The sequence below is a fragment of the Leptonychotes weddellii genome, chromosome 7 (assembly GCF_054177405.1).
Source record: "Leptonychotes weddellii isolate Sample4059 chromosome 7, ASM5417740v2, whole genome shotgun sequence".
NCBI classification, from domain to species: Eukaryota; Metazoa; Chordata; class Mammalia; order Carnivora; family Phocidae; genus Leptonychotes; species Leptonychotes weddellii.
The window spans coordinates 99,910,301-99,936,373 of record NC_138375.1 but is presented as its reverse complement, the minus strand read 5'-3'; the positions used below and the strand labels follow the sequence as shown (position 1 = coordinate 99,936,373).

Genomic DNA, 26,073 nt, shown 5'->3' with positions numbered 1-26,073 from the left:
AATCTTGCCATTTGCAATGACGTTGATGGAACTAGGGGGTATTATGCTAAGTGAAATAAGTCAATAGAGAAAGATAAGTATCTCACTGATATGAAGATTTTGAGAAACAAGACAGAGGATCATAGGGGAAGGGAGGGAAAAATGAAACAAGGCAAAACCAGAGAGGGAGACAAACCATAAGAGACTCTTAATCTCAGGAAACAAACTGAGGGTTGCTGGAGTGGAGGGGGGTGGGAGGACTGGGGTGACTGGGTGAGGGACATCGTGGAGAGTATATACTATGGTCAGCGCTGTGAGTTGTGCAAGACTGATGAATCACAGACCTGTACCTGAAACAAATAATACGTTATATGTTAACAAAAAATTTTAAAAAAAGAAAAAAAAAAAGACTTTTACTATAACCTCAAAAAGATTGAAGGCAGTACCTTACAGACCATCTTGGTTAAACTAAGAGTTTAAGAATTTTGAAGGTGTTGGACCAGAGCAGACTCATAAGAAGCCCAGGCAAAAAAGAGCCTGTTTCAAAGACATATGTGGGACTTTTGTCTAATGGAATAAACCACAATAAAATTCATAGAAAAGCCACAGCATTTTTAAGACAATAATACTAGCAGAATCACCACCTACTTGGACTAAAAATCAAACAGTTCAAAATGCAAAAAACAGTCAAGAATCTCAAGTTTCACTAACCAGGAAGTATATGAGAAAGCTATTCCTCTGCAAACATGGGCCATCTCTTATGGAAAAGGAAAAATGACAAAGCATGCAGAGCCAAGACTCCAGGAGGAAGAGCCAGGAACCATGCAGAATCACTCACAAGAAGCAGAACTATGCCCTAATCGAGGAATGGCAGACATATGTTCAACTGCATTTTAGAAGTGCTATGGGCCTATGATTGCTTTATATGACCCCATAATGGGATATATTTGGGGAGTCATGATACAGGGGATGAATGTAGTTTGCAAATGAATGCCACTGTAACCAGAATGCATTCTGCAAGGATGGCCACAACAGCATTGCCCAACCTTCCCCAATGAGACTCTTCCCCAAAGTGACCTTGATGAGGTCAAAAACTCAACAAGATGAGATTATTTCTCTACCCCCTTAAATGTGAGCAAGCCCTGTGATTGCTTTGACAAATAGAACATGGCAGAGGTGACGCTTTACCAATTCTAGGCATAGTTCCTAGCTACCTGGTAGTTTTCTCTTCTTGCCTTTTGGAAATACTTGCTTTGGGGATGCTCATTCTTGGGACATGACCAAGAATGGTTGGAAGGCAGCCACCATGTAAGGATAGTGACCACCCTAAGACCATCATGCCACAAAAAGCATAACCCATGTGAAGATGTGCTAGAGGACCAAACCCCATGTAAAAATAGAGAGGGGCCAAGAAGCACAAAGGCACCAACTACATCCGTGAATAGAGAAAGAAGTCATCTTGAAAGTGAATTTTGTAGCCCAACTAGTGCCTTATGGGTAATGGGCAAACTGCCAGATGAGCTCTTTCTAAATTCTTGACACAAAAACCATAAGCAGAATAAAATGCTTTAAGCCATTCATATTTGAGGCAGGTTGTTTTTCAAAAACAGAAAACCAGAACAATCTCAAATTCACACCAAGAATAAAAATCATAGGTAAACCATGAAATTTAGAATATGATATAAGAAAATATCTCTCTGACTTTCAGTAATGAAAGAACTCCAGTTAAGCAAGACACAAAAACCACAAAGTATAAAAAAAGATTGACATATTCACTTTACATTAAAATAAAAAAACTTTTCTGGGGCGCCTGGGTGGCTCAGTTGTTAAGCGTCTGCCTTCGGCTCAGGTCATGATCCCAGGGTCCTGGGATCAAGCCCCACATCGGGCTCCCTGCTAGGCGGGAAGCCTGCTTCTCCCTCTCCCACTTCCCCTGCTTGTGTTCCCTCTCTCGCTGTGTCTCTCTCTGTCAAATAAATAAATAAAATCTTTTAAAAAATAAAATAAAATAACTTTTCTGCTTGTCAAGACACCATAAATAAAATGAAAAACAAAAAACAAAAAACAAAACCAGGAGATCTTTGCAATCCAAATAATTGACAAAAGGATTAATATCCAGAATATATATATTTAAACTCCTAAAAATTTATAAGAAAAAAAAATTCTATAGAAGAAGGCCAAAGACATGAACCAGGCATCTCCAGATGTGGAATCAGAAATGATGAATAAACATACAAAAACACTTGATCCATGAGTAATCAAATAACATCACAAGCATTTTCACACTTACCAGATTGGTGAAAAATTAAGTCAGTCAATATCAAATGTTTTCTACTACTGGGATAAAACTTAGTGTAGCCACTATGGAAAACACTTTAGCGTTACCTAGTAAAGTTGAACATGCAATATCCTCTAAACTAATTCCACTCTATGTAACTCTGGGTAACCTGAAGAAACTCTTACACATGTGCAAAAGGAGACATGTCCATAAATGCTCATGGCCGCATTGTTTATGAAAGCAACCCAAATCTCCAGTGGGAGGGGAACAGATAAATGGACTGTGGTATACTGACAGAATATAAAGTAGCTGAGAAAATACTGTAACTATATACATCGACATGGATGAATCTCAAAAATCATGAGAAATAAAAGAACAAGTCAGAGAAGAATACATACTCTTTGATATCTGTTATATAAAGATCAGTTGAAATATATTCAAAAGCCAAAACAATACACTGCTTAAGGATACAAGCATAAGTGTTAAAACAATAAAGAGAAGCAAGGAAATGATTAACACAGAAGGCAGGATATTGATGACCTCTTGGAGAAGATGATACAAATTGTCCGTAAACAGGTATTGACTTTGTTATTCTTATATAAATCATTCAGACAAAGTGTATACACTCTTGTACGAGATATATTTTTAAATACAAATGAGAACATTTAAAAGAGCAGAGCTCCCTCTAGTGTACTACATTTGTTTTTGCTTTTAGAATTCTAAATTAAATCCTAACATTATGATCATTAATTCCAAAATTGTAAGGTCCCTTAGAAATGATCTAGTTGTGGGGCGCCTGGGTGGCTCAGTTGTTAAGCGTCTGCCTTCGGCTCAGGTCATGATCCCAGGTCCTGGGATCGAGCCCCATATCGGGCTCCCTGCTCTCCGGGAAGCCTGCTTCTCCCTCTCCCACTCCGCCTACTTGTGTTCCCTCTCTCGCTGTCTCCCTCTCTGCCAAATAAATAAAAATAAAATCTTAAAAAAAAAAAAAAAAAGATCTAGTTGCACACTGAATAAAATAAGACCAGAAAAGGAATCAGCCACAGCTAATCATCCAACACAACAATCCAGGTCTCGTACTGTCACCTCTTGCCAAATTTGGGTTGGAAAAAAGCAATTAAAAATAAACCATTCCTGGGTCACCATGGAGCATGCAACTCTTGTTCTCAGGGTTGTTAAGTCTGAACCCTATGTTGGGTGTAGAGATTACTTGAAAATAAAATCTTTTAAAAAATAAACCATTCCAGAATTACTATCCTCTGGTGAATTTACTTGAAACAAATTAGAATTTATTACTTAATCAATAAAAAACATTCTAAGGCATCTAAACTGCAAGAAAAAGTTTATAAATCTTAATAAATGTGAGTCATAAACGACAAAATGTGAAGACAAAGTTCTTCCCACAATATACGCTAAAATTGTTTCCTTAGCATCAGTAGAAACCTGCAGCGTCTACAGCTTTTGCCAGCCTGCCTCCTTGCCTTAGTAAACCTAAGCCTCTGCAGAAGAAAAGCCAGGCTGAGAGTGATTATTATAGGAGCTGACCTCTCTGAGACTGGTTCCCAAGAAAGCCCTGGGTTGGGGAAACCCGTAACAACTGGCTGGATTCCACTGGGCTCTGTACCCACTCAACATATTGTTCAAGACCAGCGGTGGTACATAATACCGTATCACCTAAATGCTGAAAAACTGCAAAGGATTATATTTCTCCATACTGCTTGAAGATGTATCAGGAACATAAAGTGTCTGAGGGGAAGAGAATAAAAGATAAAGCTGGAAAAAGAGTTGCCAAATTAAGGAAGGATTGACCTCTATGAGCTCAGAAATCGTTTCTTATTCCACATGAGTAAAGACGCCATTATTAGACGAGGAGTTAAGACCGCGGAGCAGCGGGGGGGACTCTGAACCGACCTTAACCCTCGAACAGAGCTGATCAACAACATTCATTTTGAACAACAGGGAATTGATCTGAGCATTCAGAAAACAATCAGCATAACTGGAGAGAACGTGGCAGATTCAAGGTTCAGAGAAGTGAACTGGGCGGGGTGGGGGGGAGAAAAGCCCCAGTGCCAGGGAGGGGAGGGAGCCCTTTTCATGGAGAGAAGTCAGGGGGAAAGGGAACGAGCGGGAGAGGAGAGCAGCACAGAGCGTTCGCACAATGGGCCCTGGGGCAGGGATCCCCTGGGTCTCACGAGGAGAGATTGCTCCCCTTCCTGGAGTACATTTGGAAGAGGGTATTCTGCCTCTCTGCCCCTCCAAGGACAGAAGGCCCCCGAGGAGGCACTGAGCGGCCCTTCACCAGCAGGGGACAGAGGCACAGCACACGCAGGGGGCAGAAAACCTGGTCCCGGCCTCTCGCGGCACTCACCAAACTCCAGCCAATGTGCGGGCGCCGAGCCACTGCTTTTCCGGGACAGGACGGTGCCTGGCGCAGCAAGCAAGGCCCTCCTCCAGGTGAGGGAGGAGAGCCGGTCTGCGCCTTGCCTGGTCCTTAGAGATGTGGCGTTTTTGTTTGTTTGTTTTTTGTTTTTACGGTTTTATTTATTTATTTATTTGACAGAGAGAGACACAGCGAGAGAGGGAACACAAGCAGGGGGAGTAGGGGAGGGAGAAGCAGGCTTCCCGCGGAGCAGGGAGCCCGATGTGGGGCTCGATCCTAGGACCCCGGGATCAGGACCTGAGCCGAAGGCAGATGCTTAACCACCTGAACTACCCAGGAGCGCCAAGACATGGCGTTTTGAATCCCAGCCCCAGCCAAAGATAAAACACAGGGAAAACTGTGGCGATGGCCACAAAGAGGTTGAAGGCAGGGATATGATGGAAGCCTGGGACACAGGAGGGGACACTTTGCTTTTCTTCGATGGCCCCCTGAACAGTGTCTGCCACGAGTTACCCTCCCTCCCTCCCTGGGGAGGAGAGCACAGGGTGATGCCATCTTCTACCACCTCCACACCCCACCCACCTAAACAATGGGACTTCAGAGAAAACAACAGCGGCCTCCAGTGCAGGCTAGAGTCACTTAGACCAAATCCTGTCCCTCTGCGCTCAGCAGAGGCATCTTTACTAGGGCAGGTCTGACTGTGAGCCAGGGTGCTGGGCCTCTGCTTCAGAAGCCCAACACAGCTCTGCCCCCCGCCCTCCACCCTGTCCCTGCATGTACCAAGTCTACTGATCACAGAATGCTTCAAAGCGTCAGCTTCAGTTCTGGTGGAAACAGGACCAGGCTTCCTTCCATTCCTTTTTTCTTGTATTTTGTATTTTGAATTTTTGTATTTTTTTCCCCTTTTTTCTTTGGAATCAGGCTTATAGTTTTGTGTTCATTTGTCTTTTGTTTGTTTCCTTTTTTCATTTTTTGGATCAGGCTTTTTTTTTTTTTCTTTTCTTTTTTCCTTCTTTCTTTTCCAGGATCAGGCTTACAGTTTTTTGTTTCCTTTTTTGTTACTTTTCCTTTTTTCTTGGATCAGGCTTTTTTTTTTTTTTAACAAACAAATCAAAGCACACCTACTTAAAGGTCCAAACACTCCCCACTGCAAGCAAGGAGGAACTCTGCAAAGGACTGACCTCTGTGAAAGAACAGCCAAAACACAATGACAGAGTGCACACAGCATACACTAGAAACATTTCCTGAGTCGCCAGGCCCTGGACAGTCTATGACCCCTTCTTAATACAGTATTACTCTCAGGAGCAGGAAACATAACTTTCATAATATGCAAAAGATGGAAACCCAGACATAATGACAAGATGGAAGAAGTCTCCCCAAAAGAAAGATCAAGAAGAAATCACAGCCTGGGATTTGATCAAAACACATATAAGCAATATATCTGAACAAGAATTTAGAACAGTCATAAGAATACTAGCTTAGCTTGAAAGAAGCATAGAAGACACCAGAGAAACTCTGGCTGCAGAGATAAAAGACCTAAAAACTTGTCAGGCTGAAATAAAAAATGCTACAACTGAGATGCAAAACTGACCGGATGTAATCACAATGAGGATGGAAGAATCAGAGGAATGAATAGGTGATATAGAAGACAAAATTATGGAAAATAAGCTGAAGAGGGAAATAAAACTATTAGATCATGAATATACCTAAGGAACTCAGTAATTGCACAAAGCGCAATAATATCCATATCATAGGAGTCCCAGAAGAAGAGGAAAAAGGGGCAGAAGATTTATTTCAACCAATTATAGCTGAGAACTTCCCTAATGTGGGGAAGGAAACAAGCATTCAAATCCAAGAGGCACAGAAAATGCCCCTCAAAATCAACAAAAACAGATCAACACCAAGACATATCATAATCAAACTTGCAAAATACCAAGATAAAGAGAAAATTCTGAAAGCAGCTAGGGACAAAAGGTCCTTCCCCTACAAGAGCAGACACACAAGGTTAGCAGCAGACCTGTCCATAGATACTTAGCAGGCCACAAAGGGATGGCATGATATATTCAACATGCTAACTGGGAAAAATATGCAGCCAAGAATACTATTTCCAGCAAGGCTGTCATTCAGAATAGAAGGCGAGATAAAAAGTTTCAAGACAAGCAAAAACTAAAGGAGTTCATGAACACTAAACCAGCCCTGCAAAAAACACTAAAAGGGACTCTGAGTGGGAAAGAGATACCAAAAGCAACAAGGACTGGAAGGGAACAAAGACAATCTACAGGAACAGCAACTTTACAGATAATACAATGGCACAAAATTCATATCTATCAGTAATTGCTCTCAATGTAAATGGATTCAATGCTCCAATCAAAAGACAGGGTAGGGGCGCTTGGGTGGCTCAGTTGGTTAAGCGACTGCCTTCGGCTCAGGTCATGATCCTGGAGTCCCAGGATCGAGTCCCACATCGGGCTCCTTGCTCAGCAGGGAGTCTGCTTCTCCCATTGACCCTCCCCCCTCTCATGCTCTCTCTCTCTCTATCTCATTCTCTCTCAAATAAATAAATAAAATCTTTAAAAAAAAAAAAGACATAGGGTATCAGAATGGATTAAAAAAAAAAAAAGACCCATCAATATCCTGCTTATAAGAGACTCATTTGAGACTCAAAGACACTTTCAGAATGAAAGTGAGGGAGTAGAGAACCATTTATCATGCTAATGGACATCAAAAGAAAGCTGGAGTAGCAATCCTTATATCAGACAAACTAGATTTTAAACCAAGGAATAATAAGAGATAAAGAAGGGCACTATATCATAATAAAGGGGTCTATCCGATAAGAAGATCTAACAACTGCAAATATTTAGGCCCCCAACTTGGGAGCAGCCAAATATATAAATCAATTAATAACAAACTTAAAGGAACTCAATGATAATAATACAATAATGGTAGGGGACTTTAACACTTCACTCACAGCAAGAGACAGATCATCTAGGCAGAAGATCAACAAGAAAACAGTGGCTTTGAATGACACACTGGACCAGCTGGACTTAACAGACATATTCAGAGCATTTCATCCTAAAGTAGCAGAATAGTTCACATGGAACATCCTCCAGAATAGATCACATACTGGGTCACAAACCAGGCCTCAACCAATACAAAAAGTCTAAGATCACACCATGCATATTTTCAGACCACAACACTATAAAAGTCAACCACAAGAAAAAAATTCAGAAAGATCACAAATACATAAAGGTTAAAGAACATCCTACTAAAGAATAAATGGGTTAACCAGGAAACTAAAGAAGAAATAAAAATACACGGAAGCAAATGAAAATGAAAACATGACAGTTGAAAACCTTTGAGATGCAGCAATGGCGGTCCTAAGTGGGAAGTACATAGCAATCCAGTCCTTCCTCAAGAAGCAAGAAAAGTCTCAAATGCACAACCTAACCTTACACCCACAGGAGTTGGAAAAAGAACAAATAAAGCCTAAAACCAGCAGGAGAAGGAAAATTATTAAGATTAGAACAGAAATAAATGATACAAAAAAAAAACAAAACAGTAGAACAGATCAATGAAACTAAGAGCTGGCTCTTTGAAAGAATTAACAAAATTGATAAGCCCCTAGGCAGACTTATCAAAAAGAAAACAGAAAGGATCCAAATAAATAAAATCACGAATGAAAGAGGAGAGATCACAACTAACACTGGAGAAATACAATTATAAGAGAACATTATGAGCAATCATATGCCTACAAATTGGGCAATCTGTAAGGAATGGATAAATTCTTAGAAACATATAAACTACCAAAACTGAAACAGGAAGAAATAAAAAACTTGAGCAGACCCATAACCAGCAAAGAAATTGAATTAGTAACCAAAAATCTCTCAACAAACAAGGGTCCGGGGCTGGCTGGCTTCCCAGGCGAATTCCACCAAACATTTAATGAAGAAGTAATACCTATTCTTCTGAAGCTGTTCCAAAAAATAGAAATAGAAGGAAAACTTCCAAACTCATTCTATGAGGCCAGCATTACCTCGATTCCAAAACCAGAAAAAGACCCCACTAAAAGGAGAATGACAGACCAATATCCCTGATGAACATGGATACAAAAATTCTCATCAAGGGGCGCCTGGGTGGCTCAGTCGTTAAGCGTCTGCCTTCGGCTCAGGTCATGATCCCAGGGTCCTGGGATCGAGCCCCGCATCCGGCTCCCTGCTCCGCGGGAAGCCTGCTTCTCCCTCCCCCACTCCCCCTGCTTGTGTTCCCTCTCTTGCTGTGTCTCTCTCTGTCAAATAAATAAACAAAATCTTTAAAAAAAAAAAATTCTCATCAAGATACTAGTTAATTGAATCCAACAGTACATTAAAAGGATTATTCACCACCATCAAGTGGGCTTTATACCTGGGCTACAGGGGTGGTTCAATATCTGCAAATCAGCCAACGTGGTACACCATGTTAATAAAAGAAAGGACAAGAACCATATGATCGTCTCAACAGATGCAGAAAAAAGCATTTGACAAAATACAGCATACTTTCTTGACAAAAAACCCTCAAGAGAGTAGATATAGAAGGAACATACCTCAACATCATAAAGGCCATATACAAAAGACCCACAGCTAATATCATGCTCAAAGGGGAAAAACTGAGAGCTTTTCCTCTACAGTCAGGAACAAGACAGGGATGTCCACTCTCACCACTGTTTTAACATAGTAATGGAAGTCCTAACCTCAGCAATCAGACAACCAAAAGAAATCAAAGGCATCCAAATCAGCAAGGAAGAAGTCAAACTTTCACTCTTCACAGACATGATACTCTATATAGAAAACTCAAAAGACTCCACCAAAAAATTGCTAGAGGTGATACATGAATTCAGCAAAGTTGCAGGATATAAAATCAACGTACAGAGATCTGTTGCATTTCTATACACCAATAATGAAGCAACAGAAAAAGAAATCAAGGAATCGGTCCCATTTACAATTGCACCAAAAACCATAAGATACCTAGGAATAAACCTAATCAAAGAGGTAAAAGATCTGTATGCTGAAAACTATACAACACGTATGAAAGAAATTGAAAAAGTCACAAAGAAATGGAAAAAATTCCATGCACATGAATTGGAAGAGCAAATATTGTTAAAATGTTTATACTACCCAAAGCACTCTACACATTCAATGCAATCCCTATCAAAATAACATCAGTATTTTTCACAGAGCTAAAACAAACAATTCTAAAATTTGTATGCAACTGGAAAAGACCCTGAATAGCCAAAGGAATGTTGACAAAGAAAAGCAAAGTGGAAGGCATCACAATTCCAGACTTCAAGCTGGATTACAAAACTGTAATCATCAAGACAGTATGGTATTGACACAAAGAGATACATAGACCAATGAAACAGAAGAGAGAATCCAGAAATGGACCGACAACTCTGTGGTCAACTAACTTTTGACAAAGCAGGAAAAAATAGGAAAGAATATCCAATGAAAAAAAGACAGTCTCTTCAACAAATGGTGTTGGGAAAACTGGACAGCCACATGCAGAAGAATGAAACTGGACCACTTTCTTACGCCATACACAAAACTTAATTCAAAATGGAAGAACGACCTAAATGTGAGAGAGTAAAAATCCTAGAGGAAAACACAGACAGCAACCTCTTTGAACTCGGCCATACCAACTTCTTACTAGACACATCTCCAGAGGCCAGGGAAACAAAAGCAAAATGAAATATTAGGACCTAATCAAGATAAAAAGTTTCTGCACAGCAAAGGAAACAATCAATAAAATTAAAAGGCAACCTTCAGAATGGGAGAAGATATTCGCAGATGACTTATCAGATAAAGGGTTTGTATCCAAAATCTATAAAGAACTTATCAAACTCAACACCCAAAAAACAAATAACCCAGTTAAGAAATGGGCAGAAGACATCAATAGACACTTTTCCGAAGACATACAGATGACTAACAGACACATGAAAAAATGCTCAACATCACTCATCACCAGGGAATTACAAATCAAAACCACAATGAGATACTGCCTCACACCAGTCAGAATGGCTAAAATTAACAACTCAGGAAACAACAGATGTTGGTGAGGATACAAAGAAAGGGGAACCCTATTGCACTGTTGGTGGGAATGCAAGCCGGAGCAGCCACTCTGGAAAACAGTATGGAGGTTCCTCAAGAAGTTAAAAATAGAACTACCCAATGACCCAGCACTTGTATTATTAGGTATTTATCCAAAGGATACAAAAATGCTGATTTGAAGGGGCACATAGTGCAATTACGGAAAGAGTCCAAATGTCCATCGACAGATGAATGGATAAAGAAGATGTTGTGTGTGTGTGTGTGTGTGTGTGTGTGTGTGTGATGGAATATTACTCATCCATTAAAAAGAATAAAATCTTGCCATTTGGAACAATGTGGACGGAAATAGAGGGTATTATGCTAAGTGAAATAAGTCAGAGAAAGACAAATAACATATGATTTTACTTATATGTGGAATTTAAGAAACAAAACAGATGAACAGAGGAGAAGGGAGGGAAAAATAAAATAAGATAAAAACAGAGAAGGAGGGAAAACATAAGAGACTCCTAACTATAGAGAACAAACTGAGGGTTGCTGGAGGTGTGGTGGGCGGGGAATGGGCTAAATGGGTGATGGGGCATTAAGGAGGGCACTTGTTGGGATGAGCATGGGGTGTTATATGAAAGTGATGAATCACTAAATTCTACTCCTGAAACCAATGCTACACGATATGTTAACTAACTTGAATTTAAATAAAACAACAAACAAACAAAAACAACAACAACAAAGATTTCATTATGATGAAAGGATCAAATGAGTATTTTTAAGGAGGGGAGAGATGTGCTCTGGTCTCAAAGACACTCCTACCTTATTAACAATAACTACTTAGAAAATAAATTCCAACTGTTGAATCTCAGATCTGTACCTCTGAAACAAATAATGCAATATATGTTAAGAAAAAAAAAAAAAGAAGATAGCAGGAGGGGAAGAATGAAGGGGGGGAAATCGGAGGGGGAGACGGACCATGAGAGACGATGGACTCTGAAAAACAAACTGAGGGTTCTAGAGGGGAGGAGTGTGGGAGGATGGGTTAGCCTGGTGATGGGTATTAAAGAGGGCACGTTCTGCATGGAGCACTGGGTGTTATGCACAAACAATGAATCATGGAACACTACATCTAAAACGAATGATATAATGTATGGTGATTAACATAACAATTTAAAAAAAAGTGCTCCAAAGCACATAAAAAAAAAAAAAAAAGAAATCCCATTTACAACAGAAGAAAATGTATAAAATATCTAGAGCTTAAAGACATGTGCAAATTTACAAAGAAAACTACCACCATTTACAGTAACACCAAAACACGTGAATGACTTAGATCTAAATCTAACAAAATTTGTGCACCGTCTGTACACATACAGCTACATAACACAGCTGGGAAGTTAAAGACCTAAATGGAATGAGAACTGTACCATGTTCATGATTTGGAGGACTCAGTTTTGTTAATTTGTCAAATCTCCCCCAAACTGATCTACAGACTCCACACAACTTCATTGAAATTTTGACAGAAAATTTTTTAAAATGTTTTTATTAACATATAATTTATTATTTGTTTCAGGGGTACAGGTCTGTAATTCATCAGTCTTACACAACTCACAGCGCTCACCATAGTACATACCCTCCCCAATGTCCTGGACAGAAATCTTTATAGAAATACACAAATTGATTCTAAAATTTATGTGGACAAGCAAAAGAATTAGAATAGCCAAAACAATTTTGAAAAATAACAAAGTTGGAGGACTCACCCTAACTGATTTCAAGAGTTATAATACACCTGCAGTAATCAAAACAGTGTGGTATTGGAGACCAGCTGGACACACAGGACAATGGAATAGTAAATGAATTAAGTCAGAAGACTCTATATGGTGCTGTGTCCTATATCCACAAGAATACATGGCCCAGGATCAAGGAGTGGAAGTAAGAACAGCCCTACTTAGCATCCCTCCTAGTGACCTATCCCCACAACTCTTGGCTCCATAATGAGAGGTCCTGCACCCAAAAGAGACACACATGTTTTCTTGCCAGGAGACACAGCAAGGGCACTTTGGGCTTCTTGTGGCAGGGGGCAGGAGACAAGAAGGAGAACTGCTTCACAGCAGGAGTACCGGATCCTGACCAGCAGAAGGGTGGGCTGTTCTTACCCCATGAGGGCAGGAATACCTGTGCCCCCTCTTGATACTTCTTTGTCCCACCGTAACTGTGAGCGGGCATGTACAGAAACATTAGGCTGATAAGCATGTGGTTATCAAGGGTTTGGACACACTCAGGAATGAACTCTGGGGTCACACTAGTAGGTAAGCCACCCAAAGCCGGCCAAGGTGATAGTTGAGGGTGAGGGAATTTACAATGGCAAGTCGAGAAGAAAGAGGATGAGGACCAGTTGTACCCATGAGACTGGCTGCAGCAAGAGGGGATGTATCCTTCCCAGTAATTTCCATCTCCTGGATTTTGCTCAGGAAGAAAGCCCCATGAGCATGTATGGAGAAGCAGATGTGTGCAGCACAAGTGAGGGACTATGCCGAGCACGGAGGTGCACAATTCACATCTCCTTTCAAGAGGCCAGCAGCCTCCAGGCCAGCCTGCAGCCTCTAGCCACTGTATCTTTCACACTTCACCATGATGCTTCCAGCACACTGGTGAGCACATGGTGGGCACTGGAGCCGAGCCAATTCTACCAGAAGAACAGGACCCCTCTAGCAAGGAACCGTTGTCCAAGGACTTCCCATTCGCCTCGTCAAGACTTTCTCAGAACTGCACCCTGGGGTCTTTCCCAGAGGTCAGACCTGCATCAGAGTCTGAAGGCCCACCCAACCCCTTGCTCCCTTCTCCTTTATCCACTCCAGATGCACCCCAAACCCTAACACTAATTTCCTTTCATATCCAGCCCCATTGTGGCCTCTCCTTCTCTTCTCAGAGAGCTTGAACTCATAGACCCAGGCCTGTCTCACTCCAAATCCTGTATGTTTGTTACAATCCTTCCATTACTGACTTCATATTATACTTAACTACAGCTCACTCGATGTGGGAAAAGAATGAGGCCCTCTAACTCAGGAATAGGTGGAGTGATTATTGCTTAACTCCGACCCAGTAAAAAGGGAACTCCTTGCTTACTAACCTTTGAACTTCTTTCTCAATGAATACTAGGCATTGTGCTGGGTATGGGGGACACAGATAGAAGCAAATTCTTTCCCAGCCTTATCTTCCACCACTCCCCATGCAGTGACACCCAGCAAGTGTTTACCTCCTCCAAGCCCACTTATGAGGACGGCTTTTAGATACAACTCCCTCCGCCTTGACTGACCTCTCTCCCTTCCTTGCCTGGCAAACACCCACTGATGCATCAAGACTGAACCCAAGTGTCACCTCTGGAGCAAAGTATTCTCTGACTTACACAAGCAGAGTTGATTCCTCAGTCCTCCTACAGCACACCCTAATCACAGCATCTGTGGCAATGAATTTGGATTTATCTGGTCCTCCTAACTGTCCTCCTAACTAAACTGGAAGTCTTTGAAGCATGGGTCATGCATCCAAAGTGTTTAGTGCTGTGCCTGGCAAAACGGTAGGGGCCCCCTGATGCCTGAGAAGGGAAAAGGAGACAAAAAGAGGAGGCAGCGAGAAGCAGCATACCTGAGAATCAAGTTAACAGGGATCTTAACAAACAGCACTAAGAAGCCAGAATGTATCAATCAAGTGAAATGCTGACAGGACACCGGGTACATAAAAATGCTGAGACAGACTTTGCTTTCTGACACTCCCATAAAACACCTGTACGGCCTCTCCCATGCCTAGTTTACAAGCTTATCAAATTCAGAGAGTGGTATGGCCCACCTTTCCACAACTTTCACAAGTCTACTCTCACAGCCTGCATCTCACGCCAAGCCCCACTCTTCTCAGGACTTGTGGCATAGGGTTAACTGTGAAAATCTGTTTGATGCCTATGTGATCGTTATCATTTTGTTTCGAAGTCAACAATATTTAAGAACCACTCCGGTTCAATCTACCTTCTCTGGCCAAAAAAGCTTTCTCTTCTTCTCAGGGGAGCATTCAATGAGCAATGTTCCCTGATTTTCCAGATTCTCAACTGATGATGCTCCATTCCCTATTAATGATAATCACAAGGCATCATGAATTCGTAGGAAAGAAACTTGGGTAAGGATTAAAGAAAAAACTCTTAAAACATAGGCAGCAATCTCTGGGATATTGGCCACAGCAACATATTTATGGATATGTCTCCTCAGGCATCAGACAAGGGAAACAAAAGCAAAAAATAAACTATTGAGACTACATCAAACTAAAAAGCTTTTGCACAGCGAAGGAAACCATCAACAGGACCACCATCAACACTCTCAGTGAGTGGCCTTTTTCATATCAAATGATACATCTGATAAGGGGTTGCTATCCAAAATACATAAAGAACTCCTACAAATCAACAGCAGAAAAACAAATAATCCAATTAAAAATGGGCAGAGGACCTGAATAGACATTTTTCCAAAGAAGACATGCTGGTGGTCAAAAGACACATGGAAAGATGCTCAACATTTCTCATCGTCAGGGAAACGCAATCAAAACTATGAGATACCACTTCACACCAATCAAAATGGCTAGAATCAAAAAGACAAGAAATCACAAGTGTTGGCAAGAATGTGGAGAAAAGGGAACCCTCATGCTGTGTTGCTGGGAATGTAAGTTGATGCAGCCACTGTGGAAATCAGTATGAAGGTATCTCAGAAAATTAAAAATAGGGGCCCTGGGTGGCTCAGTCGGTTGGGTGTCTGCCTTCGGATCAGGTCATGATCCTGGAGTCCCAGGATCGAGTCCTGCATTGGGCTCCCTGCTCAGCAGGGAGTCTTCTTCTCCCTCTGCCCCTCACCCTGCTCGTGTTCTCTCTCTCACTCACTCACTCTTTCTGTCTCTCTAATAAATAAATAAAATCTTTAAAAAAAATTAAAAATAGAATTACCATATGATCCAGTAATTCCACTTCAGGATATTTACTTGAAAAAAACAAAAACACTAATTTGAAAAGATATATGTACCTCTATGTTTATAGCAGCATTATTTATAATAGCCAAGATATGGAAGCAATGCAAGTGTCCATCAATAGATGAATGGATAAAGAAGATGTGAGGTAGGTAGGTAGGTAGATAGAAAGAAAGAATGGAATATTACCAGCCATTTAAAAAAAATGTAATCTTGTCATTTGCAAAAGCATGGATGGATCTAGAGGGTATTAATGCTAAGTGAAATAAGTCAGACAGAGAAAGACAAATACCATATGATTTCACATATATATGGAATCTAGAAACAAAACAAATGAACAACAACAACAAAAATAGACTTATAAATACAAAGAACAAACCAGTGCTTGCCAGAGGAGAGAGAATAGAAAAATGGGTGAAATATGTAAAAGAGATTAAGAGGTACACAATTCCAGTTATAAAATAAGTAAGTCATGATGATAAAAAGTACAGCATATGAAATTTAATGAGTACTATTGTAATAACTTTGTATGGTGACAGATGATAACTATACTAATTGTGGTAAGGATTTTGTAATATATGTAACTGTCGAATCACTATGTGATTCACCTGAAACTAGCATAACAATATACGTCATAACATTATATAATGTTATATTACTTCAATTAAAAATGAATTTAAAAAATTAAAGTCTATCCACAACCAGATATTTAAGAAATTGCACCAAATTTATCCCCATGACTTCCTGACCTAAAACTTCTGCAGCCAGGCCAGTCTCCTCTCCTCTCCCAGTACAGCCCACTTACGCATTTCTGACCAAAAGCCTCTGTCTTGCTATCCTTGTCACCTGAAATATCTCTCCCTTCCCGTCCCCTCCCTCTCATTTTCCAGATCCTACCACATTCACAGGACCTGGGTTGAAATCCTCCACCTCCTACTCCATGAGGTCTCAAAACACTCCATTCCATACCGAGTGGGTCACCAACACAATTCCTGCACTGGCCAGGCAGACAAACAATCATGGTATGGTCTGGTATAATGGAGGGGAACGGTGGAAGGTGTGGTAACTCCAGTAGATTTGCCCCATCTAAAGACCTTCGGGTTCACAATTTTTTAAGACACTGTGTTAGAGCTATTAATATTAGGAGCCTCTGAGGAAAGGAATTGGGTAGCTGGAGGAGAGATGAGGAAGGGAGAGTTTTCATTACATATATTCTTTTATGCTTCGTAAATTTTAAAGTATTATCTTCACAAAATACCCAAAATTGAAGAATAAAAATGAGATGGGAAAAAATGTTAGTTACTAAAAACACTACTCCACTCAAACAAAACAGATGTGTCAACATAAGGACGTTCAGTGTAGCACCTCTAATTTATTATTTGTTCCAGTTCATTTGGGTTACTTAATTAAATAACACCTTAGTTCTGCTACTTATCTTTTTCTTATATGTATACTCTGTCTCTAAAGAGAATGCCAAGTTAGGGAAGAAAAGAATCCCGTTATATTTCTTCTTTATCTCCTTCACTGCCTTAGACTGACAAACACATGTGGTAAGTATTCAATATTTGGAATCATAAACGTCTAGAATTTTAAAAGTCCTTAAAGATCTCGGCCACCCTGTCATTTTATAGATGAAAAACGGATGCCGATAAAGACTAAGAAACATATCCAACTATCACAGGACAACAACCCAAGATATGATGAAAAGAATAAACCCCCCCCCCCCCACACACACACAAAATTTTCAGTCTACTATAAAAATAAGGATGCCCACTAGAGGGAGCCAATAGTCCATGAACTTGAAGGTGAGGGTCCTAAAACTGTTACCTTCAAAAGGTTCATGAAAAACTTTTCCCAGGGCCACAGAATGTGACTTAAGAGCCACATACCTAAACAATGTAAATTCAGATTTCTTTCGCCAGAGGTACAGAGACTTTCAAATCTCCAGCATTAAAAAAATGTTTTTAGCATATAATACTGATCTTTTTTTTTTGTACAAAAGTCTATCAATTTTAACACACATATTCATTTGTATAACCACCACAATCAGGAAACAGAACAGTTCCATTATTCCCCAAATCTCCTCCTCTGACTTTATAGTCACCCCACCCTACCCACCCCTGCACACACCGTGGCATTCCATTGTATAGATGTAAAAATGTTTATCCATTCACCCACGGACGGACATCTGGTTTGTCTTCAGTTACTGGCAATTATGAATACAGCTGCTATCAATATTCATGTACAAGGTTTTTGGGTAAAAACAGGTTTTCATTTTTCCAGGGTAAATGCCGAGGGGGAATACTGAGTCATATGTAAGTATATGCTCAACTCTAAAAGAAAATGACAAACTGCTTTCCAAAGTGACAAACAATCCAAGCTTCCTGCCTGCAATAGATGAGATTTCCAATTGCTCTGCATCCTCTCTAGCTCTTGATATTGTCAGTATTTTTATTTTAGCCATTCCAATAGACACATAGTGGTATGTTTTAATTTGCATTTCCCTACTGCTAATCTTGTTAAACATCTTTTCAAGCGAGTATTCTGTTCATTTTTTAATTGGGCTGTTTGTAACTGTTGAGTTTTGTGAGTTCTTTACATATTCTTGAGAGCAGTCCATTGTCATATATATGGTTTGCAAATATTCTCTCCCCATCTGTACCTTGTCTTCTCATCCTCTTAATAGTGTCTTTCACATAGCAAAAGCTTTTAATTTTGATGAAGTTCAATTTATCATGTTTTTCTCCTTTATGAATTATGCTTTTGGTGTCATGTCTAAGAACTCTTTGCCTAACTCCAGGGCATAAAGATTTTTTGCTGTTTCTCTAAAATTTTTATAGTCTTACATTTAAATCTATGATTCACTTTGAATCAATTTTTGCATAAAGTATGCAGTTTACATTTGAGGTTCATTTTTTTGCACATAGAGGATATATATCCAATTGTTCTAACACATTTGCTGAAAAGACTACTCTTTTTCTTTTAAATTGCTTTTACACCTCTGTCAAAAACCAAACGGCCACATTTGTGTGCGTTTCTGAACCAGCAATTCTGTGCCTCCAGTCTAGGCGTCTATCCCTTTACCAACACCACAGTCTCCGTTATTTTGGCTTTATGTAGAAGTCTTAAAACTGGGCAGCATGATTCTTGCTTTTCAAATTAAGAACGTGAAAGTAACATTATTCAATACAGCTAACAATATCCACATAACAACTTCTAGTTTCAAATTAAAATCAGTATTACGGAAATAGGACAGAAAAAAAGGTAAATATGAGGGAAAGGGAACAGAAAGGAAGAGTGAATTGAAGAGAAAAAAGTAAAAAGTAGAAGCATGACAGAGACACACATAAAGAAGTAGAAACACAGAAAGAAAAAGAAGGAAATAGAAAAAGGGAACAGGGAGAGGTGGGAAAATAAAAAGAAAATGGTCCTCTACATATGGGACTCAACCACTAAACCTAAGCCAATGAACTCCTCTCTGTGAACCGCAAACACCTTCCCAGTTACTGCTGTCTAGCAGAGCTAGCTAGCATCAGTAATGAGAGCACGTCAAGGGCTAGGTGTCTCACCAGACCAGGAACCCCATCCTCCTAAAGATCTACCTTGGCCAATGGCTTTCCTCATTAAATCATCCAAACAAGCAATTATCATAATGGCACTTCAATTTTTATGTAGCCCATTACAATAGGTTTAAATACTCTATAACTGCCTGTTCACACATGTAAATGGACAGATTGGATCAGCGCGGAATTTCCTTAACTAGAACATTCCTGGTATTTGGTTTAGATGTTTCAAAGAGAAAAGCATCTGGTTCTCTTTGGATGTAATATCCCCCCTGTCCACCTCCCAGGGTTGCCATGAAGATCAAATCAGATCATGGAAGGGAAACTGCCTTATAAACTGAAACTTCTTATACAAATATACTTAACTGCGGTTATGTATATTTGGTGTAGGTGCAGGACTAGGGAACTGTGTGAGACACAGATGAGAGCACCTGGCTCAACTATGTAGAGCCGTTCGTGACATCTAAAACAGGCTTCAGGAGCAGCAAACTCAGAACTCTTCCCAGACAGTGGCATTAGAAACAGGAAAGACAAGGTTCAGTAACTAGCTCTGGGTACTTCTCTGCAACATCTCTGACTATTGGGATCTGGCTTCCCTTTCTTTAACACTAAAACTCACTATTTCCTTCTATTTTCTATACTTATCTCTTTGACTCTTGATAAAAAAAAATCATGGTTAACAAATGTAAATGTAGTCACAGAAGAGACATGACACATATTCTTTTAAAACTAGAAATAAGGGGCGTCTGGCAGGGCTCAGTCATTAACCATCTGCCTTCGGCTCAGGTCATGGTCCCAGGGTGTTGGGATCTAGCCCTGCATCGGGCTCCCTGCTCCGCAGGAAGCCTGCTTCTCCCTCTCCCTCTCCCACTCCCCCTGCTTGTGTTCCCTCTCTCACTGTGTCTCTCTCTGTCAAATAAATGAATAAATCTTAAAAAAAAAGAAAGAAAGGGTGCCTGGGTGGCTCAGTCGATTAAGCATCTGCCTTCGGCTCAGGTCATGGTCCCAGGGTCCTGGGATCAAGAACCGCATCGGGCTCCCTGCTCGGCAGGAAGCCTGCTTCTCCCTCTCCCGCTCTTCCTGCTTGTGTTCCCTCTCTCGCTGTCTCTCTCTCTGTCAAATAAATAAATAAAATCTTTAAAAAAATAAAAATAAAGAAATAAAACTAGAAATAAGATAGGACACATTCTAAAATAAAAGCTTAACTCAATTTCTGTTACAAAATTCTTCAACATATACTGTGTGTGTTTCTGTCCTTAAAAAAATGCTCTAAGAGCCTTTGGTATTTCGTGTAGCTTTCTTTAATTCATAGACCCAAGAAACCACCCACCCACTGCTATATTTATAAGTGCTTCGGCTGATGACGTTTACCTTATTCCCTTATTTGACAACTTCTTGAACATGGCTGATCATTCAATGTATTACCCAGTACTTAAGACATCGCTGGAATTCTGTAAGTATATAAACTTGGCCACACCAAATATTTCTTGTTTATTAATGTGTGTTTAAGTTAAGTCCACCTCATGTGGTGGAAATGGAGGTGATATAGCACACCGTAAGAAGACAGCTTCAGACACAGACATCTCAATTCAAATCCTGACTCTTCTTGGTCAGGATTCATTTTTTTGAGTCCAGCTGAGGGACTTTGGAGCTTTGGCCTTATTAACTTCCTAATCTTTAAAATTAGGAAAATACACTATATCAACAGATATTGGGTTAGATGACGATAATGTGACATGTCAGCACATCAGAGGCCCTTGATTACGTTAGTTCCTTACATGCCAGCAAGCGCGCTCGGCTGGCCATTCCAGCCTCTTCGATACTATTTATAAAGGCCCCCCCACCCATAAAGTTTGATATTTAAAAGCACATTCTGGAATTTCTCCACCTCACTGGTTCTCCATCTATTTTTAAATCTAACCTGCCTCTAGGTCCTAATCTCACTCATCTATTTCCATCATAATGCGGCAGCAGTCCTATTCTACCAGGACAGCAGCTAGAAGGAGAGCAAGCAGGACAGCCCACCCCCACTCTTGCCTGGAGCCCTAGCACGCAGGTGTGAGGATACTGAGCACCAGTCCCAGAAGCTGCATGCGTCCAACGGCTGCCTCCAAGCTCATCAGCTCATTCTCAATTCAAGGCACAAGCTCCTAACAAATGATGTACATATCTACATAGATTTCATCCCAGATTAATCTGAGAAATTGGCAAACATCAGTAGTTAGCGTACAGAACTTTCACCCAGGAAAATGGAAAGCTAAGAGTTTTCAGGTGATAAATAATAGAAGAAAATCCTGCTCCCTTTATGATTAACAGGTATTATAGAAGGTGAAGGAAAAATCATTATTTAATAGACAAATGTAATCTGCCTGTGCACTTGATATTTTAAAGGGGGGACACACGATTAAGTCTTCATAGTGACACAAAGCATGCTCTGACAGTGCTAGATGGTCGGCTCCTAGAGCATGCTCCGATTTCCCTCCCCCGAGGACTCTGAAAGCCTCCTGGGACACAATGGATGTTACCCCCATTTAAGGTCACAATAGAACAGATTGGAAGTTACTCATCCAGAGAATTTTTAGAAGTGTTCTAGCTAAGTTGTGATGGGGTACAAGTATTTACAGTTTCCCAAGAGAAATAATCACTTGCGAATTCCCAATGAGGTATGGCATGCAGAACCAGGGCTAGAGTCTGCTGCCTGATGCTAACAAAACACTATCGTCTCAGAATAAGCTAAAATCACCCAAGATCCTACTTAAAAGTTGGATAAGCAAGCCAGAAATAACTGCCAAATGGAGAGACAACAAATTGCCCTGATGACAATCTTGATATCTGGAACCTGAAGATTGTCAATGAAATTCTACAAAGAAGTTCAATGCTGGGGCACCTGGGTGGCTCAGTGGGTTAAGCCTTCAGCAGTGGGTCTGCCTTCGGCTCAGGTCATGATCCTGGGGTCCTGGGATTGAGCCCTGCATCGGGCTCCTTGCTCAGCGAGGAGTCTGCTTCTCCCTCTCCCTCTGCTGCTCCCCCTACTTGTGCTCTCTCTCTCTCTCTGTCAAATAAATAAATAAAATCTTTAAAAAAAAAAAAAGAAGCAGTAGCTCAATGCTAAATATGCAGCAATGTCTGGTCTTAGCCTTGGTGTTGGAGGCCACCCTCACACTGCTCTGCGACCTCTCCCAGCAGCTAGCCCACAAAGGAGCCAAAGAAATGGTTCAGGTAGGAATAAACAGGTTTTTCTCTGCTCAAAGCCATGGGGCTCAGTGGCCCCAAACTGCCTCACTAAATGTTGTAAGAGCATTCTTCATTTTTCTTTCAGAGTAAAAGAAAGCCAATGTTAAGGGTCCATATTCTCCATTTCTTCTTTTAACCTCCCTTCAGGTTCTCAGCCCTCTGGGGGGCCTCTCTGTCGATAACTCAACGCTTTCTCTTCTCAGGACACGTGCAGCTTCATTCCTCTTTAATATTCCCCCAGTCCCTGAAGCTTAGGTAGCCGCCCCCCCACCCCCGCCACCTCCAGCAATAAAACAGCCTAGCATGCAGTGAAAAGGAAAGTCCGAGCAGAGAGACATGCATATTTTCCTTGGATCATCGGACGGTAAGTGTCCCATCACAAAATAGCACCAAAACATGAGCAAAAACATTTGGAGAACAGAGACATACATTGCCAGGGTTCAACTAAGACATCAGGGAATTCTAGCACAATTCTTCATACAGGCCCCGAGATGTGCTTAAAGATCAGACCCACTCTGCCACTAACCCCACGAATACACCCCTCTCGCTGCTAGAAAGGCCCACCCCAGAGCTCCTCTTTCACCCTTTCAGATTCTCGAGGACCCCTGTAGCCCTCCCCCCAGGTGTGCAAAAGGCATGAACGGATGTCCTTTCTGAAAAGTCACTGCAACTAAACACGGCTGGGGGCGCTCTACGGACCCAAGAACATTGCAACAGGTTTATGGTAACAACATACGTGGTTCTTCACTCAACAAATCACAAGTGTGAGCATCACTCCACTGGACAAGAGAGATTATTGCACACGAGGAAGTTTCAAGAGACTGACCAGATCCAGTTGTCCTCCCTGTAGTCCTCCCCTTCAGGGTAAACTTGTCACCCTTACCTGTACAAGTGACGATTGTCTTCAAAATCTTCCTGACCCCATTTTCCCTTGATGTCTTCAATAACATGATTCTTGAGGAATTTTTTCAGCAGCTGAACCGTTTGTTTGCGGGTCACTTCAGGGCCAAAGTTCTGACTGCACCTCAAGAGCTCATGCAGCCAATCCACAGCTTCGGCCGCCGTGAAGCAACGGTCATAACTTTTGAAACGACAGCGATGTTTCCGTAAGGGCATCCTAGCACGAAAAAGCTCAACTGTTTCATTCCACTGGGAAAGAAAGGGAGAAAAGCATTTAGTAACCAACTGATTTTTTTAAAGGTTATTACGTCTCAAATACTTAAGATAATGAATGCAGTTCTTCCATTGAAAAGACTGCCTTGATGACAAAGACCTGAATTTTTTTTTTTTTTTTTAAGTAGACCCTATGCCCAGCATGGAGCCCAAGGTGCAACAAGAGTCAGACACTTAACTGACTGAGCCACCCAGGCACCCCGTGGAATCATATGGTTTTTACTTCTCTTCTGGCCTTCTTATATCTACATTTTATTTATGTTATTCATCCATGTTAATGTATGTGGCAGAGTTCATTTTTATTGCTATGCAGTATTCTGTTGCATAAATAAATCACTATTTATTCTTTTTTTTTTTTTTTAAGAGAGAGAGTGCGTGAGCAGGGTGGCCGGGTGGATCGAGAAGAAGGAGACAGAAAATCCCAAGCAGGCTCCACACGTAGCATGGAGCTCAACTCAGGGCTCAATCTTACAACCCTGAGATCATGACCTGACTGAAAATCAAGAGTTGGTCGCTTAACCAGCTGAACCACCCAGGTGCCCACTATTTATCTTTTCTTAAGTTGATGGACATTTGGGTTGTTTTTTTCTAAGAATAGTGCTCCTATGAACGTTGTGTTTTTTGGTCAACATATATATACGTTCTGTTGGATATATACTTAATAGAAATTGCTGGTTTATAAGGTGTGCATATATTTAACTTTTGTAGAGGTTGCCAACCTGTTTTCCAAAGTGGTTGTACTGATTTATATTCCCGCCAGCAATGTATGAGGTTTCCAGTTGCTCCACATTCTCATCAGCACTTAGTATTGACTATCTTTTTCATTTTAGCCATTCTGTAGGCACGTAGTGGTATTGCATTGTGGATTTTTTTTGTGTTTCATTTCTAATTAATAAGGTTGAACATCTTTGCATATATTATGGTAAATTTGAAGATCTTTTCATGTGAAATGCCTGTTCAAGTCATTTTCCATTTTTTTTTTCTATTGGAGTGTCTGTCTTTTCGTTTGTGTCTTGAGTTTTTTGTTTTCTTTTGTTTTAGAAATTCTAGTTAAATGTTATCCTACGTGGGCTTGCCTTGTTTCTTGTGTGTTTTTAAGATGTTAAAAAACTGTTTAAATCTGGACCAACTTAATTTGACATATAACAGTGTCAAATTAAGTAGAAAGATTAATATATACCCAAGGCAAAAAGATGTTTGAATTTGGCTACAAGGAAGACATGATTCGGAATCAGAGTGGAATTCAATTGCAACAAGTTAGAAGGTAGTTAAAGAAAGTAGAAAAAGTGAAAGACCAATTAAGCATTTGCTTGCTGAATCCTTACTGTATGTCGGGCACTATGCTCTATGTCCAGGGTGTGTGCTTGCACGGACCGCACCTTGGTCCTGTACATCTCCGGTGTTGTGTGGAAGAAGAGTGGACCATCATTTCAGACAGGGTTGGGCAGGAGGAATGAAGAGAAACCTGGAAGAAAAGGCCTGATCAGAAGGGAAAACAGGAGCCAGAAGTGGGAAAAATAAAAAGAATATGCCGAGATCAGAACTGAAGGTGTTAGAAAAAGATTTTCTGGCTTCAGTGGGAAGGGGGGTGAGAAGGAAAGATTCAGTTTGTGCAGTGATAGACCTGACAGAGAAAGCTGGGAGAAGGGAGAATGGTTATGAGAGTAAGACTGTGAGTTTCCAGGACTTTTAGGAAGGCTGGCAGGAAGCCTAGGGTCCGAAAAAGCTGCTGGTGTAATTATGTAGGAAGGATACCATATGTGAACATTTCATTTAATCTAGGGAAGGCTGATGAAGGCATGGATGTCTAGGTTTTGTTTTTTTAAACAGGAAAATATTTTGCCGAATTTTTAAACATGTTTTGACATCAGGCACCATGTCTCATACATCTCTCTTTTCTTCTCTCCCTATAATGCTTTTCATGTAATAAACAGTACATATTTGTTGAATGAAGTTAAATCATATTAAACATAGGGCCCTAAGAAGTGAATTAGGCATATTGGGCTCAGTTTTTGCCATAGTTTTGATCGTTTGTTTCTCATGAATGTAAGAATCCATTAAGTTCACATGAAGGGACAACTTGGTGGTAATATCTCCAGTAAATACTTACTGAATGAATAGAATACATTTTTAAAAGTTATCTTTTTCTTTTGAGTGGGAAGGTTGTAAGTAAAAGATTTTCAAGGCTTGGGGCGCATGGGTGGCTCAGTTGGTTGAGCATCCAACTCTTAGTCTCAGCTCAGGTCTTTTTTTTTGTGTGTGTGTTTTTAATTTTTTTTTTTATTCTTATGTTAATCCCCATACATTACATCATTAGTTCTAGATGAAGTGTTCCATGATTCATTGTTCGTGCACAACACCCAGTGCTCCATGCAGAACGTGCCCTCCTCAATACCCACCACCAGG

At 40.6% G+C, this 26,073-nt stretch overlaps 1 protein-coding gene across 5 annotated transcripts in view; it reads right to left on the bottom strand.

The window, feature by feature from the left end:
- Positions 1-26,073, bottom strand: part of DEPDC1B (DEP domain containing 1B) — an 81,877-nt gene that overhangs the window by 53,739 nt on the left and 2,065 nt on the right. For 2 of the 5 annotated variants that reach the window (XM_006727971.3, XM_081826837.1), the window contains exon 2: positions 23,378-23,643. In XM_006727971.3, the coding sequence (XP_006728034.1) occupies positions 23,378-23,643 (266 nt within the window). Of the gene's footprint in view, positions 1-23,377; positions 23,644-24,992; positions 25,558-26,073 lie in introns of those variants that run through there. The other 3 variants (XM_081826839.1, XM_081826836.1, XM_081826838.1) reach the window with 3 other exon arrangements.